The sequence below is a fragment of the Eutrigla gurnardus genome, assembly GCF_963514095.1.
Source record: "Eutrigla gurnardus genome assembly, chromosome: 24".
NCBI classification, from domain to species: domain Eukaryota; kingdom Metazoa; phylum Chordata; class Actinopteri; order Perciformes; family Triglidae; genus Eutrigla; species Eutrigla gurnardus.
This window is the reverse complement of record NC_139935.1, coordinates 10,662,981-10,679,943: the sequence shown is the minus strand read 5'-3', so window position 1 is coordinate 10,679,943 and position 16,963 is coordinate 10,662,981. Positions and strand designations below refer to the sequence as shown.

Here is a 16,963-nt window from a genome sequence, read left to right as displayed (position 1 = left end):
TTTGTGTTCATCTCTTGATAAGCTAGCTAATTTTTTAAGCGTGATTATGGAGGGTGGAGATTTGGAGTATTTAGTAAAAAATAATTTTACTAAACTGCCTCTACAACAGCTACTCCGGATTAAATCTGACGGCCGGCCAACACCAAAACTAGAGCTCCGTACCGAGAGGAAGAGAGGTTTTCGGACCTTTAATGAGGAGAATTGGGTCCTCACTGAGTGGCTAGCTGGTAGCGCCAAGCTACAGCGGCTATTCTGCTGGCCCTGTCTCCTTTTTGACAAGGATTCCTGCTCCCTCAATAATCATAAGAGCTCAGCGTGTGTAAGTCCTGGTAAAATGATGGCGAATCCGACCACGGGAAATAGCAACATATAAATTGCAACATCCGTTTTTCTGCTCCCACCCCGTAAAACATACACAGCTTAGAGGTTGTGTCTCACTTGGCTTCCTCGGAAATGTTCCCCATGCCACGCCACTGCAATCCACTGGAGAGGCCTAGTGCTCTGCAAGGCCCCTTGGACATTATGAGAACTTTAATGTATAATTAATGTATATTTGGATGTATTTTAATGTATATTTAAATCTAATTAACTGCAGCCCCTCCCCCTCCTTTTCCCTTGTCTTTGTCTTGTATTGTTATTGTGATATGATATGTGAAAAAGCAATAAAATTTAATTATAAAAAAAAGAATAAATGCTTTGTGAGGGAGTACGAAAAATGCAGAAAATCAAATTTCCAATGGAAAATAAAATTGACTCAGTGTGCAAAAGGCCTTAAGAGATACAAGAAATAGACAGTCTTTTTGTTGAAATATGATATCTGGCAGATAACGTTGGTTGTCTCTTCTACCCTCTTTATGGTCATTACCAACTGGTTGCTAGGTGACAGGCATGGCAAAAGCGACGCAAACAGGGAATCTGTCGTAATCCTTTTTTACATTCATGGAGTATAACTGACAAAATATAATACAGTAATTCTTTAAAATGTGTATTAAACAATGTAGTTGTAGAAACAGCTGCTTTAACTGGGTTCAGCTCAAAACACACAAAAAATGGAATCAAACACAAACTCACTGCCAAGAACAAACACAAACAAAACTGAACCAGATCACAAAGTTCCCAAAGAGAATAAAAAAATAAATAAATAAAAAACACAGCGAATCTGACAGACAGCTTAGGCTCCCACACAACCAACTCCCAGCATGCAACATGAGTGCGAGGAGACGGAGGTTGAGGAAATATGTGTCAGAGGAAGAAAACGGCCTGTCTGGAAATACACTGTGTGGTAGTTTGTCAGCTGGCTGCCTCACACTTCATTTCAATGCTGTGAAGCTCGTAGCTGACAGGTGTGTGTGTGTGTGTGTGTGTATTACCTTTTTCTTGTTCCCTCTCTGTTTCACTGGTCTGTTGGCTCTTTACCTGTCTGGACAAAGGGATTCAACCACTTATTGTTCTCACTTTAATTACACACAATTTTGCACTTAAAACACTCCTGGTGTGCGAAAACCTGCTCGACAATAAACCCTCTTCTTTTTTTGTGATTAATCGTTAAATTAATTGTAGTATGTTGGTTGTTTGAGAGCGCACCGTAACAATCTCGCCCCATCTCATTGTTGTTAGAACCTTAACACGTTGGTTTGTTTGTATAAACTAATGTATTTCTATACAAGTATTTTTTGTGTCTTTATCACGTTCTTGTTCATTCATCCGGAACAACATTATGCTGCAAAACCAACGTTAAGTTAAGACAACAAAACCAACATTAGGGTTTAGACAACGAAAACAACGTTCGGTTTAGACAACGAAAACAACGTTCGGTTTAGACAACAAAACCAACGTTAGGTTTAGACAACGAAACCAACGTTAGGTTTAGACAACAAAACCAACGTTAGGTTTAGACAACAAAACCAACGTTAGGTTTAGACAACGAAAATGTTAGGTTTAGACAACAAAACAAACGTTAGGTTTAAACAAAACTAACGTTGGATTTGTTGATTCCAATGTTAGTTAGTTTTTGACGTTTTGTTTCAACGTTGATTTGGAAGCGTAATGTTGCAGAAAAATTAGACAAAAATTCCATGAGTTTCTTGCATGAACTGCCATGAGACCGTGTTGGTGGATATGAGACATTGCTGTCCACGTAGGCAGTCGATGAATAGCCCCAGCGCTTCATACGTGTAGACTCTAGAGCCAAACCAACATGAGTGTACCCTCCTACATCTATGTCCAGCAGGAATCTAACCCTGAATCATCAGATTCCTCTGAGCCATAGCAACAAAAACACCTGAAATGCATTATTGAGCTACATTGTTGTGCTGGATAGGAAAGTCAGGAAGTATTGAGGGGAGGTAAGCGCTGTATTGTAATTATAGTCTTAACAATACAACAGAGTCCAACACACATTAATCATAGAAAACAACATTTTACATACACGTGTCACTTCCTCCTGGAACATTGGGTAAGTGATTTCTTCTATGGCTGCCGTACATTTATGGAGGAAGATCTCAACACCGATGAGCTTTCACATTACAGGGTCATGCAAATGTCTCGCTTGGGTTGAAATATTTACACTGGCGCGATTCCGCAAATGACATGTATCTCATTGCGAGTTGCTTAATTCATGCTGCCAGTGCGAGAAAAAAAAAAAAAAAAAAAAGCCTACATGTTCTCCTTCTGTCAGTTCAGTAGCATTTTAATGAGCCGAGCAGCAGCGGTGTGTTTTAATGAGCGGAGAGACTTGAACTCAAACTGACAATATCACACGATGTCTGGTAATGAATGAAGACTTGGAGTCAAATTCACACTCGCACCGAGAGACTCGTTGAAGCAGACAGGTAATTCCTCACACCCTGTGTGGTGAGACAGGTAGCGTATGTGGGAGCTTAACCTCTTGTAAAAGAGAGTCTCCTGTCGTGGTTGCAACCCACAATGTAGTTAAACAATATCATCATTTCATAATCGTCCCATTATAGAGCATATGAATGTCATACTGTCTTAAAAAAATCCTTAGTCATAAACTTTACAGAACATAAACTCGAAATACAATAATTTTTTTTGTTTTTAATATTGACTCATTGTCACAGCGCCACCTATGGCAACAGGAAGTAATCATTATGAGACAAACACCATCCAAAAATATATATAAAATGTTTGTATTAAATGGCGGACACTTGATGTAGAGTGGAATAATGCATGCTCAGTGTAAGTTCAATAGCGCCACATAGTGGAGAGTGGAAGGTGATTGTGAGAATCTTTCCTGATTCTGATTTTAACATAGATTTGAACTGTTTTTTCAAAAAAAAAAAATTTAATCTTTCGTTCTTTGGTTATCTGGTTTCAAAACTAAATCAGAAAAACTAAAATAACAACTTTTTTTGTTTGTTTTAAAAACGGAACAGAAATTCGGGAAAACGTAAAAAATAGACCTCTTGCAAATCCAACCGGAAATAAAAATGTAATTGAAATGAAGTAACCAAGGAACGAACGACACACTGCTTGTTTCCTGTGATGTATTTCATTTGAGTTGATCTAAATAACAGCCCAATGGTGGTTTTGTAAATGTACTGTACCTTGGTCTTGGTTTAAAGTCAGCAGCAGTGGTGTTGGAACGATGGATGCAACCTGCCCTGAAAAAACACACACCAGTAGCAGCATAATGAGACCGAAACCACATGTAGCACGTTTAGCTGGGGATGAATGTAGGTAGCAACAGTGTGTTATTTAAGAGTGTGTTATTTGCTAATAAAAACACTAAAGATACAACGGTTTGAGCAAATTAAGATAACACATTGAGACACTTTCCAAGTGTGTGTGTGTGTGTGTGTGTGTGTGTGTGTGTGTGTGTGTGTGTGTGTGTGTGCACCAACCTGCTGAGTTTGCTGGCTGCAGGTGTTGTGTTGTGTGTTAACGCTTCAGCAGCAGAGCTGTCGCTGTTCACTCGCTGCCTCTGGGAAGAACTACAACAAAACACAAAAACAAGTTACAGTTCAGATCTAAAAGACATCCCAAAGAACATGGGCTTTTAATTCTTCTGGAATATTCAGATCTTTACTAAATGAATTTTTAATTTAATATTAATAATATTTTTCAAGTATATTCTGAACACATATTTTCCCTTAAAAGGCAATCTCTAAGATCCCTTTCTGGTTCCGTCAAAACCTAACGTTGTTTTGTTGTCTCAACCTAATGTTGGTTTTGTTGCCGAAACCTAACGTTGGTTTGTTGTCTAAACTTAATGTTGGTTTTGTTGTCTTAACCTAACGTGGTTTTGTTGTCTAAACCTAACGTTGGTTTGTTGTCTAAACTTAATGTTGGTTTTGTTGTCTAAACCTAATGTTGGTTTTGTTGTCTTGGTTTTGTATTTACATCCTGCTATGTTGCCGATACAGTAAAACATCATTAAAATATGCAATGTTCAGTCAGGTTTCTTCTCAGTTTGTGTTGAAAACATCAGCCAATACACTAAATATAAACATTCTAACATCACCGAAATGCCTCGGGGAGTATTGTCTGCGACACCAATCCAAAAATAGTCAAGTCTACTAAGTTTTCTGTCCTCAAATTCCCCTCAGCAACGTTTCAGCTCCCCTGACCCGAGAGCCTGACTTCGTCTGCTGGAACAGAGTTCCACCTGATGCTGACGCTGTGCCAAGCCGATCAGCTCATTTCCAAACAACAAGCTGTTTGGTGTGTAGGTGTGTTTGTCAGAGACAGAGGGATGGAGGTAATTACAGTGGGAGGACCAGCATTGACCTGTGGCCCTGCGTGGGCTAACGGCTCCACTGTGAGAGTACAGTGGATTGGAGGGACCCTCCACGGCTCTCACATGCCTTTCCTACTCCATCTTCCTCCGAAAAAAAAAAACCCCATCTCTCTCTGCCTCATCTCTCCTCCTCATCCTCCCACTCGCTGCACTCGGCATTGCAAATCAGCCCTGCTGACGCACGTGCACACACACACACACACACACACACACACACGTGCACACAGCCAAAGGGGAAGTGTTGTCAGGATCAGCGGCTTGTGTTCATTCCCTCTCTTCCTATTCTGTATGCTAATCTTTACATGTTCACATTTTGTATCCACAGAGCAGAGAAATATTATGATCCTTTAAATGGTGATTCTGCCACATTGTCCGTTTTGTCTACATTGGTGTATCAACAGCTGTGTTGTTTGGCGACGAGTCATCTGAATTCATCTTTACGCTAATAACTAAAACGGGACAAAAGAAGGCGGACACGTGTATTCACTGTACTAATATTCACAGTTCTTCCTACTGATACCATAAACACCAGGTTTATACGATACATATTCAAACAATTCATTCATGTTAAACCTGACGTTGGTTTTGTTGTCTAAACCTAACTTTGGCTTTTGTTGTCTAAAGCTAACTTTGGCTTTTGTTGTTTAAACCTAACTTTAGCTTTCGTTGTCTAAAGCTAACTTTGGCTTTTGTTGTTTAAACCTAACTTTAGCTTTCGTTGTCTAAAGCTAACGTTGGTTTGTCTAAACCTAAAGTCGGTTTTGTCTAAACCTAACTTTGTTTTTTTTTGCTGAAACCTAACTGTTTTTGTTTTTTTTTGCTTAAACCTAACATTGGTTTTGTTGTTTAAACTAACGTTGGTTTTTGTTGTCTAAAGCTAACTTTGGCTTTCGTTGTCTAAAGCTAATGTTGGTTTTGTCCTAACCTTACTTTTTTTTGCTAAAACCTAACGTTGGTTTTGTTGTCTAAACCTAACTTTGGCTTTCATTGTCTAAAGCTTACGTTGGTTTTGTCTTAACCTAACTTTGTTTTTTTTCCGCTTAAACCTAACTGGTCTTTTTTTTTGCTTAAACCTAACGTTGTTTTTTTTGTATAAAACCTAACTTTTTTTTTGCTTAAACCTAACTTTGTTTTTATTTGTCTAAACCTAACTTTAGTTTTGTTGTCTAAACCTAACATTGCTTTTTTATTTAAACCACCAGATTTATTCGATACATATTATATTCTAGCCACCTTCAAATTGCGAGGAAACAACAAACAGTTCATTTCAAACTGATTTTAAAACCTAATGCGTTTTCGCTGCCCCTCATTTTACAGTGAGGTATTTTGAGGCTGTGATACACATTTAATAATCCTCTACGCTACCACCACATTATGTAAACACAGAAAACGCATGATTTTTGGAATTCTATCCATTTGAACCCTCAGATGTGTTGATTTATTCCTTTTTATTTAGAGGCTTTTTGGGATGATCACTGTGTGTCTTCTGCCACATACAGCTCTAACAGGATTAACTGGACTATGTTCTAGTACAGCTTTTTATGAACCAAACAAATTCATACTGTGTGCCATCGTTGTGGCTTTTTGCCTGGATGTCCTCAGGTTTTGAATACATCACAAATGTATGTTCATAAATGGATGGATTACCTAGATTATGGATTGTATCTGTCTATATGTATTAGATTCATAGACACATGCCACGTAATCCACAAATTATGAATGACGTTTCAAAGTAATTGGTACAGTGCTATCAGTGTCTTATACAAGATGATCCATAATATCCAACTGCTCCAGAGCGGGATAAGTGTGCAGCATCAGTTACCATGGTGATCTACCAATGTAGGACTGGAAATTGCCAACCCCCAAATACTGCTTCGTTGTTCAGGACTCATTTTTGTTTTTTTTAAATATGAGCAGTCTTTAAGAGATTCAACCACATGGTTGGCATGGCATGAAGAAAAATCTATAATCACACAGGTGCATCCTCAGAATGAGTGACGGGAGAAACATCTGTTTTCTCTCTGTAGCATATTCTCATTGATATGAAAGAGAACGTTAAAAAAAAAGATCTCACAGGTTCCTGTAGGTGAGAATTAAATCTGTACACGTGGAAATACAGTTAAAGGGATTTCACACACACACACACACACACACACACACACACACACACACACACACACACACACACACACACACACACACACACACACACACACACACACACACACACACACACACACACACAGCAAATAGTAACACTTGGCTGTTTTTGCAAGGAAATGGGACTGTGGAGAAATGTAGATAGAAAATATTATTCATGTATTTATACACCCACACATATGGACTTATGCGCACACACACACACACACACACACACACACACGCACACGCACACGCACACGCACAGATTTATGCAGTTTCTACTTCATGCAGCTTTGCTCTCTAACAGGCTCTTGACAACTCAAACTGTGCAGCAGTGCAATGAAATTTGCATGTGGTTGCGCAACCAATCAGAGGGAGCCGAGCCCTTCCAGTAGCTGCCACATACTGTATGTGGACGCCATAATGCAACCTTCTTCACTAAACACACCAATGCCGCCTAATTGTTATGCTTCTAAATATCTGTTTCATGAACAATTCTAAAAATTAATTGTTGTTGTAGCTAATAAATTCACATTCAGTGGTCAGCAGTGAGAATATGTCTGTAGGTTTGTGTTTTGTTTTGTTTTTTTACCTGGGAGAAGAGGGCGAAGGTGAAGCAGTAGAAACAACAGGGTGCACAAAGACCTGGTCGGAGGTCTGATCAGAGGGGCTTTCCCTAAACACCACCGAAGAAGAACATATTACTGAATGTGGCATCCCGCAGAGCATTCCCTCCTTTTGTAACACAGCTGATCAGAAGGGGAGACTCACAGTTCATGTACAAGGACACAAACATCATTAGGTTTAGCAACAAAACCAATGTTAGGTTTAGCAACAAAACCAACGTTAGGTTTAGCAACAAAACCAACGTTAGGTTTAGCCAACAAAACCAACGTTAGGTTTATACAACAAAACCAACGTTAAGTTTAGACAACAAAACCAACGTTGGGTTTAGCAACAAAACCAACGTTAGGTTTAGCCAACAAAACCAACGTTACGTTTATACAACAAAAACAACGTTCGGTTCAGACAACAAACCAACGTTAGGTTTAGACAACAAAACCAACGTTAGCTTTAGACAACAAACCAACGTTAGGTTTAGACAACAAAACCAACGTTAGGTTTAGATGACAAAACCAACGTTAGGTTTAGACGACAAAACCAACATTATGTTTAGACAACAAAACCAACGTTAGGTTTAGACGACAAAACCAACATTATGTTTAGACAACAAAACCAACGTTAGGTTTAAGGCGAGTCCACACCGGACCGAAAATCGGCGTCTTTGAGAGAGTCGACGTCCGTGACATGAGTCTACTTGGTGTGGTCGCTCGAATCGGCCCACGTCGGCGTTCATTTCAGCCGACTCAAATGTATAATCCGCCATTCGAGTCGGTCATTCTTTTACCATTCTGATTGGTGGAGGCTAGCAGCTTGACTAGCGAATCAGTGAAGCCCGGAAGTGACGATGGTAAACATACCAGATAAGAAGGTGTCGACACACTCTCTCGGCTACTTCCGGTTTACATGTTTTTTGGCCCACAATACAGATTAGCGCCGCCTGTTGTTTTGGAGACATTACATCTCGCGCAAGCGCGGAACGTATGGCGTCGGCTGTAATTCCGTAGGTGTGAACCGCCCATGTCGTTGTTCGAGTCGGCCATATTAAGTAGCCCGACTTCATTTACCGACGCAAGTCGGGCAGTTCTTCCGGGGTGGACTCGCCTTTAGCCAACAAAACCAACGTTAGGTTTAGACAACATAACCAACGTTAGGTTGAGACAACAAAACCAACGTTAGGTTGAGACAACAAAACCAATGTTAGGTTGAGACAACAAAACCAACGTTAGCTTTAGACAACAAAACCAACGTTAGCTTTAGACAACAAAACCAACGTTAGGTTTAGACAACAAACCTACGTTAGGTTTAGACAACAAAACCAACGTTAGGTTTAGACAACAAACCTACGTTAGGTTTAGACAACAAACCTACGTTAGGTTTAGACAATAAAACCTACGTTAGGTTTAGACAATAAAACCTACGTTAGGTTTAGACAATAAAACCAACGTTAGGTTTAGACAACAAACCTACGTTAGGTTTAAACAACAAAACCAACGTTAGGTTTAGACAACAAACCTACGTTAGGTTTAGACAACAAACCTACGTTAGGTTTAGACAATAAAACCTACGTTAGGTTTAGACAACAAAACCAACGTTAGGTTTAAAAAACAAAACCAACGTTAGGTTTAGACAACAAAACCAACGTTAGGTTTAGACAACAAAACCAACGTTAGGTCTAGACAAAGAAACCAATGTTAGGTTTAAACAACGAAACCAAAGTTAGGTTTAGACAACAAAACCAATGTTAGGTTGAGACAACAAAACCAACGTTAGCTTTAGACAACAAAACCAACGTTAGGTTTAGACAACAAAACCAACGTTAGGTTTAGACAACAAACCTACGTTAGGTTTAGACAACAAAACCAACGTTAGGTTTAGACAATAAAACCTACGTTAGGTTTAGACAATAAAACCTACGTTAGGTTTAGACAACAAACCTACATTAGGTTTAAACAACAAAACCAACGTTAGGTTTAAAAAACAAAACCAACGTTAGGTTTAGACAGCAAAACCAACGTTAGGTTTAGACAACAAAACCAACGTTAGGTCTAGAGAAAGAAACCAATGTTAGGTTTAAACAACAAAACCAATGTTAGGTTGAGACAACAAAACCAATGTTAGGTTGAGACAACAAAACCAACGTTAGCTTTAGACAACAAAACCAACGTTAGGTTTAGACAACAAAACCAACGTTAGGTTTAGACAACAAACCTACGTTAGGTTTAGACAACAAAACCAACGTTAGGTTTAGACAATAAAACCTACGTTAGGTTTAGACAATAAAACCTACGTTAGGTTTAGACAATAAAACCTACGTTAGGTTTAGACAATAAAACCAACGTTAGGTTTAGACAACAAACCTACGTTAGGTTTAAACAACAAAACCAACGTTAGGTTTAGACAACAAACCTACGTTAGGTTTAGACAATAAAACCTACGTTAGGTTTAGACAACAAAACCAACGTTAGGTTTAAAAAACAAAACCAACGTTAGGTTTAGACAACAAACCAACGTTAGGTTTAGACAACCAACCAACGTTAGGTTTAGACAACCAACCAACGTTAGGTTTAGACAACCAACCAACGTTAGGTTTAGACAACCAACCAACGTTAGGTTTAGACAACACCACCAACATCAAAGTTTTTTTTGGTTAAACTTTAAAAGTTCAAATACAACACGCAATTTGATTGGACTCCTGAATGTTTGTTAGGCTGGGCTTGAGAATTGTTAGCCCTTCATAGTGATATTAATATTAATATATTCTTAAGCCTGACATCATGAATCTCTTTGCTAAGTTGTTACGTTTGGTTTCCCACAACGACTAAATCACTGGGGGGATTTTAAACGATGTCATTTGATATGAATGCCTGAGTCCGGGTTGGTTGTCTATTCGGAATAGTTTAGCCTGTCTGCTAACTCTGAATGCAGACTGTCACACATTGTTAGAGAAGATCGTCTTCTCGAGACGACAATGTTCACACCGGAGACGTTCCCTGAACTCCATCTCCCTCTTCTGTCGGTGAGGTCGACGAGATTTAAGTGGACAGCTGTCTCTAAACTAGACTCACTGAAAACAGAGTCCGGCAAGAGCGAGAGAGATATCGACTTTGCTTTTATGCCGATGACTGACTGATTGACAGCTATGACGGCTGAACACGGACAGTGTCAGGACCTTTGTGCTGGTGACTGGCCTACCTGCTGTTCGCCAGGCTGGAGGCGGGGTGCACCAAGTCAGGCATCACTGAGGGGGAGGTGCCCACTGTCGTCATGACAACCAGTTCGGGGTCCAGGATGAAGATCTCTTCTTGGGAGATTTCGGATACATAGTTCAGATGTTCCTGGAAGAGCCATGAAACGTGACAGTACAGGGTTAATCTAACAACATCTAGGAATGGTTCCTCTATTTTGTATCTTTTTTAAATGAAACAGCTGAAATGTCAATATTACAATAAAATACATAAAAGCAGTGCTTGCAACTATTGCCTCTGAGATAATTCTCGAAATGCTATTATTCTCTGAGTAAATAAATGATGAACCACTTGTGGCACAGAAATATGCCAAGAATGCCTCCGCCACCCAAACAGTGGGAATAATTAAACAGATAAATAAAGAAACCAGATTCCCTTCATGCTCATGTACCGTGGACATCTGCTTCTTCCACTGCTGCAGTGAACTACATGGATATGTTCAGGCAACAAAACGGCTTCTATCGGGACACTAACATCAGTCTTCTGCTGAAAACCCTGTGTTTATTTTTTGACCCGTCCTCCACCCAGACCTCCTCCCTACGAGGACTTCTGGGTCTCTTTGAAACTAAATTGTGATACATGTCAAGACGAAACCCAATACACCACAAAATATGTTTGTGTGGGAATGTAATAATTAGACCGGGGCTGGTCTTGGAGGTATCTTGTTCTGGACTAAGCCTGCAGGACACTAGACCTGATCCATAAAATGCAATGAGAGATGGTGGTCTTACCTGTGCTCTGTCGATCCGGTAGAAACGATCTGCTGTTGTAGCTTCGGAGACAAACAGAAAACGTATTGTTAACCATTGACATATCTATGGTGATGCTCTTCAAATCGGATTGTCATTAAAATACAAATAGCTTTGTTAAATTGCACATGGGTTGGTTCTCCACAGCTGCGACAGTTCTACTGAGAACAACATGAGGCGAGGTTGGCAAGTCTATTACACCAAAACATAATGGGATTTCACACCAGTACATGGTTCGTTCATTGTCTAAGAAAATGAAACAATCAGTAATCCCGTATTGTAAAAGAATAGTGTGAAATTCAGGGTATATAACTGGCAGTCATTAACAAGTAGTTTACTATAAAAAGTGAAAAAAGTTAAATTGTGTTTTACGCTGTAATCAGATTTGTGAGGAGCAGTGTGCCCTGCAATTCCATTCAAATTGTCCACAGGGCCAATTGAGGGCACGCAGTGTAGCTGTATAAGAATAAAATGTACAAGGACAAAATAATAAATGTGCAAGAATAAAATGGGAACACAAAACAAGGCAAGCAACATAAATGGTACGGATTAATATAAAGAAAAAGAACAGAAATGTTGGTTGGGGTTGAGCTTTTACAATGAAGGAATACGTTCTAAATGCTATTAACAGGGGCAGTAGCACCATTTAGCAACCTTAAAATGAGCCCATTTTAGATAAATAGTTCAAATGTCGATGAATGAGCACCATTCCAGATGAATAATTGAAGTATAATAATAAGTAAAGCCTCAGGATTCTATTTCTTTTTTTCTCCTACAGAGAGGGCCTTAAAGATACAAACGTCCCCACAAGCCATTTTATTGAAGCACAAAGACCTAAGTCCTTACTAGTCCTGAACTGACAGTGAATCAATACCAGACCTGTCAATATGGTACCTTCCCATACCTGCTTATCTTAAACATTGATGTTCATTCATTTGATGTGAGATGGGTGGACATATGAACTGTACCAATACCAGGCAACATTTAATTATGGCCTATTACTGAACATTTATTCCTTAACTATGGCCTGTTACTGAACATGTATTCCTTAAATATGGCCTATTACTGAATATGTATTCCTTAAATATGGCCCATTACTTAACATTTTATCCCTTAACGATAGCCTATTACTGAACATTTTATCCCTTAATGATAGCCGATTACTGAACATTTTATCTCTTAATGATAGCCGATTGCTGAACATTTTATCCCTTAACGATAGCCTATTACTGAACATTTTATCCCTTAATGATAGCCTATTACTGAACATTTTATCCCTTAATGATAGCCTATTGCTGAACATTTTATCCCTTAACAATAGCCAATTACTGTACATTTTATCCCTTAACTATGGCATATTACTGAACATTGCATCCCTTAACAATGGCATATTACTGAACATTGCATCCCTTAACGATGGACTATTACTGAACATTGCATCCCTTAACAATAACCTATTACTGAACATTTGATCCTACAACTATATCCTATGAGTGAATAATATATCCCTCAACAATGGGCTTTGACTGCACTACGGTGCAGTTTGGGAGTATTTAGTCTTAATGAACATTTTCAAATTGTTACATATGTTATGTATATGTATAAGGACCAGAATAATTGCCTCACTAGTGATTGGTTTGACTATGAGGTCAGTCTAAAAGGCTAATGTCCCCATACAATAATGGCTAATTACACATTTTCTCTGTTTCTCTTCCAACTAGCTGTTGTGTTCTTCTTTGTTCTCTGCTAAATTCCACCAGGACTCACCAAGAACGGGTGCGTATGAGTGTGTGCGTGGGATATTTTTGGTAAGCTGTAGCTGTATACTAGATTCATATTCATGACACAATAAACACTGATGGATGCTTCATGTTATTTAGAGAAGGTATGCATTTCATTCTACCAATAACAACTGCCACAACTTCCTTTAGGATATTGTTTATAGTCATAGTAATATATAATGTAGTCCCACTACAAACGATATGAAATATTACTTCTACTAATAGTACTGCTACTACTACTAGTACTACTACTACTACTACTACTACTACTACTACTATGTAACTGTATCTTTCTGTTATAATGTTCAGTCTGACATTGATCAAACTCCACCAGTCATTACTTCAGGTTCATTACTCTTCATCGTTCTCCACCTGTGGCTTCATGGCTTTAGACAGGAAGTCCCGCCTCTTAACGATCTTAACTGTATCCATTGAAAGTCATCATTTATTAATCAACCCAAGTAGTTAACTCAGACAGGCACTTACCATCGCAATATTTCGTTCAATGATGTCGGCTATTCCATCATTATTTGAAAGGTTTTAAATAAAAATACAAACCTACGTCATATTGAGTTAACTTAAAAGTCAACTCATTATATGTAGAATGATGTGTAAAAATGTCGACGGTGCCAGTAGAGAGGGTGAGTACTGAAACGTGATGCACTTACAGTCAAGGAAACACCACTTTGGAGATAATCTTTGGGAGGAGAGACTCTGAGGTTTGGCCGCCTCTTCCTGAAAGACACACAGATGGAAAAGTTTCAGCATCGGATTATAGAGCGTGAGTTAATAGGGATGCATCAATCTGTCGAACAACACCAGCAGAAAGGGAAAAAGGCGTGGATGGATGGAACAGATGTTTTGGCTTATTTAGAAACACTTTCTGTTATATAACTTGAAATCCCAGTCACCTACAGATAGCAATGAATACATGAAATGCTCCGACATCAAACATTTAAAAAAAAAATGTCCCGTCCGTCCAATCAAAAAAGTCAGGCTGTCAATACTTACTTCCTGATTGCACTACAATCAATAATGTGTTAACGTTTAGAGATTTCAGACATCACGGCAACTTTTTTGTGTTTTGGTATGAGTTGGTAACTTTTTTCTTTTTTTTCTCTTCATCCAGACAACAATTAGCTCAGACACTGGCAGACAGATTTTTAACAAGATGAATATATGACTGAGACTCACGGCTCCCTGGTAGCTCGAGACTGAAGTTTCAACCCCTTGTTCTTTGGCAGTGCAGCATTAATGGTCTTCTATCTGTGAACCCCTTCCCTCGGACACGGTCGGAATCCTTAGATCCTCCCACCAAAGACCAAAGACTCTGGTCTGTCCACAGATCAAGGACTAAATGTTGTGCTGATACGGACCCCAAACTGTGAAATGTTCTTCCTCCTTCAATGTATTTTACAACTTCAAACGTACTTAACCACCATCATTATTCCTGCATTCCTTTTGTCTGCTGCAGGTTTGTTATGTGAATTGTTTGGTTGTAAAACGAACAAAATCATCAGTATCAAAGACTGATACACAGTCTCACGCCAGTTTGTGAAATAATCACAAAAAAATTAAATCTACTTTGTTCAGGCAACAAAACCAACGTTAGGTTTAGACAACAGAACAACGTTAGGTTTAGACAACAAAACCAACGTTAGGTTTAGACAACAAAACAACTTAGGTTTAGACAACAAAACCAACGTTAGCTTTAGACAACAAAACCAGCGTTAGGTTTAGACAACAAAACCAACGTTAGGTTTAGACAACAGAACAACATTAGGTTTAGACAACAAAACCAACGTTAGCTTTAGACAACAAAACCAACGTTAGCTTTAGACAACAAAACCAACGTTAGCTTTAGACGACAAAACCAACGTTAGCTTTAGACGACAAAACCAACGTTAGCTTTAGACGACAAAACCAACGTTAGGTTTAGACAACAAACCAACGTTAGGTTTAAGCAATAAAACCGACGTTAGGTTTAGACGACAAAACCAATGTAAGGTTTGGACAACAAAACCAACGTTAGGTTTAGACAACAAAACCAACGTAAGGTTTAAGCAATAAAACCAACGTTAGGTTTAGACAACAAACCAACGTTAGGTTTAGACAACAAAACCAACGTTAGGTTTAGACAAAAACATTTTTAGGTTTAGACAAAAAAAAAATTTAGATTTAAACCACAACAAAACCAACGTTAGGTTTAGACAACAAAACCAACGTTAGCTTTAGACAACAAACTAACGTTAGCTTTAGACAACAAAACCAACGTTAGCTTTAGACAACAAACTGACGTTAGCTTTAGACAACAAAACCAACGTTAGCTTTAGACAACAAAACCAACGTTAGGTTTAGACAACAAAACCAACGTTAGCTTTAGACAACAAACTAACGTTAGGTTTAGACAACAAAACGACTTAGATAGGTTAGCAAACTAATGTGTCACCAATGCGTCACCTCACAACAACACTTTCCGACACATGTCCAACCTAGGCTTCAATATATGAGCACAACAACTGTTACCGTGGTAACTGTAAAAGAAAGGTGGGAACAGCTGACATAAAAATGACAAAAAAGCTGCTGTCTGTGATATCATGTTATATATAAGAGGCTTATCTACAGTGACTGGAATAAAATCTTTTAACTTTTAACAACCATGATGATAGTTGCGCCTGAACGGGGAAGAGTCACCTTCCGATCATCGTGACAGGAGAGAAAAAAACAAGCCACTGTTTCCCTTTCACAGTGCACAGCTTTGATGCCGACTGTGACGGGAAGGCTGGCTGAAGCGAATGCTCCTACTCGGCTTCACTGTGTGTCTCAACTTATCTCATCCTGCTGTCGACTTTCGGCAGCACAGTGGAACGCCGGCAGCGAACCTACAAAGCCGAACACGTCTGACTGACTGACTCCCGTCTTCACCTTCCCTCTTCTCTGTGTAGCACTCTTTGTCTTCTCACACAGAACGATGCTTCCTTGTCTCTTACGCTCAGTTTGCCTGTCACTCCAGTTATCCGATAATATATATTTAATAATAAATGGACCAGAATTTTGGTAAATGGAACTGCATTTCTATAGAGCCTTTTCGACTACTCAGTCAACCTTTACCCATTTGCACACAGTGCCGATGTGCCCTTCTGGGGCAATTTTGGGGTTCAGTATTTTGCCCACCCAGCAAACAGGTAACCTTTTGAGAACCTTTCCTGAATGTTCTCGAAAGGTGTTTTAAAAAGACATTCAGAAGGTATTTACTCAGTATGATTCATCACGAATGAAAAGAGCAAAACAAAGTCTTTAAGAGTTAAGAGTGACTCAGCGAGTCAAGATCCCGTTTCAAAAGCTTCAAGCCTTTTTCAGTTTTCTTTATTCATAATGAAGATTTGTATCTTTTCTGCCGACGGTGTGACAGAACAAAACGGTGCAAAGTGTTTATTGAATAATGGAGTTATGATGAAGACAACGCTAAAAGACTTTCCCAACACTAGAACTGTGCTATGAATTGTCTTGTCACTTGATGGTTTTTGCTCTCAGGTCTCAAAGAGACTACCTGATTTGTTTAAAGATATAAAAATATTATATAGTCTGTTGTTATAAAGAAAATCGCATCCACACCACGGGACAGCTCACCTTTACAACAGCTCACATTACACAGCAGAATAT

The 16,963-nt window shown here is 39.0% G+C and overlaps 1 protein-coding gene across 7 annotated transcripts in view; it reads right to left on the bottom strand.

Moving 5' to 3' along the window:
* LOC311009665 (diacylglycerol kinase zeta-like) overlaps positions 1-16,963 on the bottom strand; it is a 73,562-nt gene that overhangs the window by 19,118 nt on the left and 37,481 nt on the right. For 6 of the 7 annotated variants that reach the window (XM_084003996.1, XM_084003995.1, XM_084003991.1 and 3 more), the window contains 7 exons: positions 13,969-14,035; positions 11,502-11,542; positions 10,718-10,860; positions 7,494-7,577; positions 3,864-3,953; positions 3,567-3,623; positions 1,371-1,420 (listed from right to left, as the gene is read on the bottom strand). In XM_084003996.1, coding sequence (XP_083860122.1) covers positions 1,371-1,420; positions 3,567-3,623; positions 3,864-3,953; positions 7,494-7,577; positions 10,718-10,860; positions 11,502-11,542; positions 13,969-14,035 — 532 coding nt within the window. The remainder of the gene's footprint in view (positions 1-1,370; positions 1,421-3,566; positions 3,624-3,863; positions 3,954-7,493; positions 7,578-10,717; positions 10,861-11,501; positions 11,543-13,968; positions 14,036-16,963) is intronic. The other variant, XM_084003993.1, reaches the window with a different exon arrangement.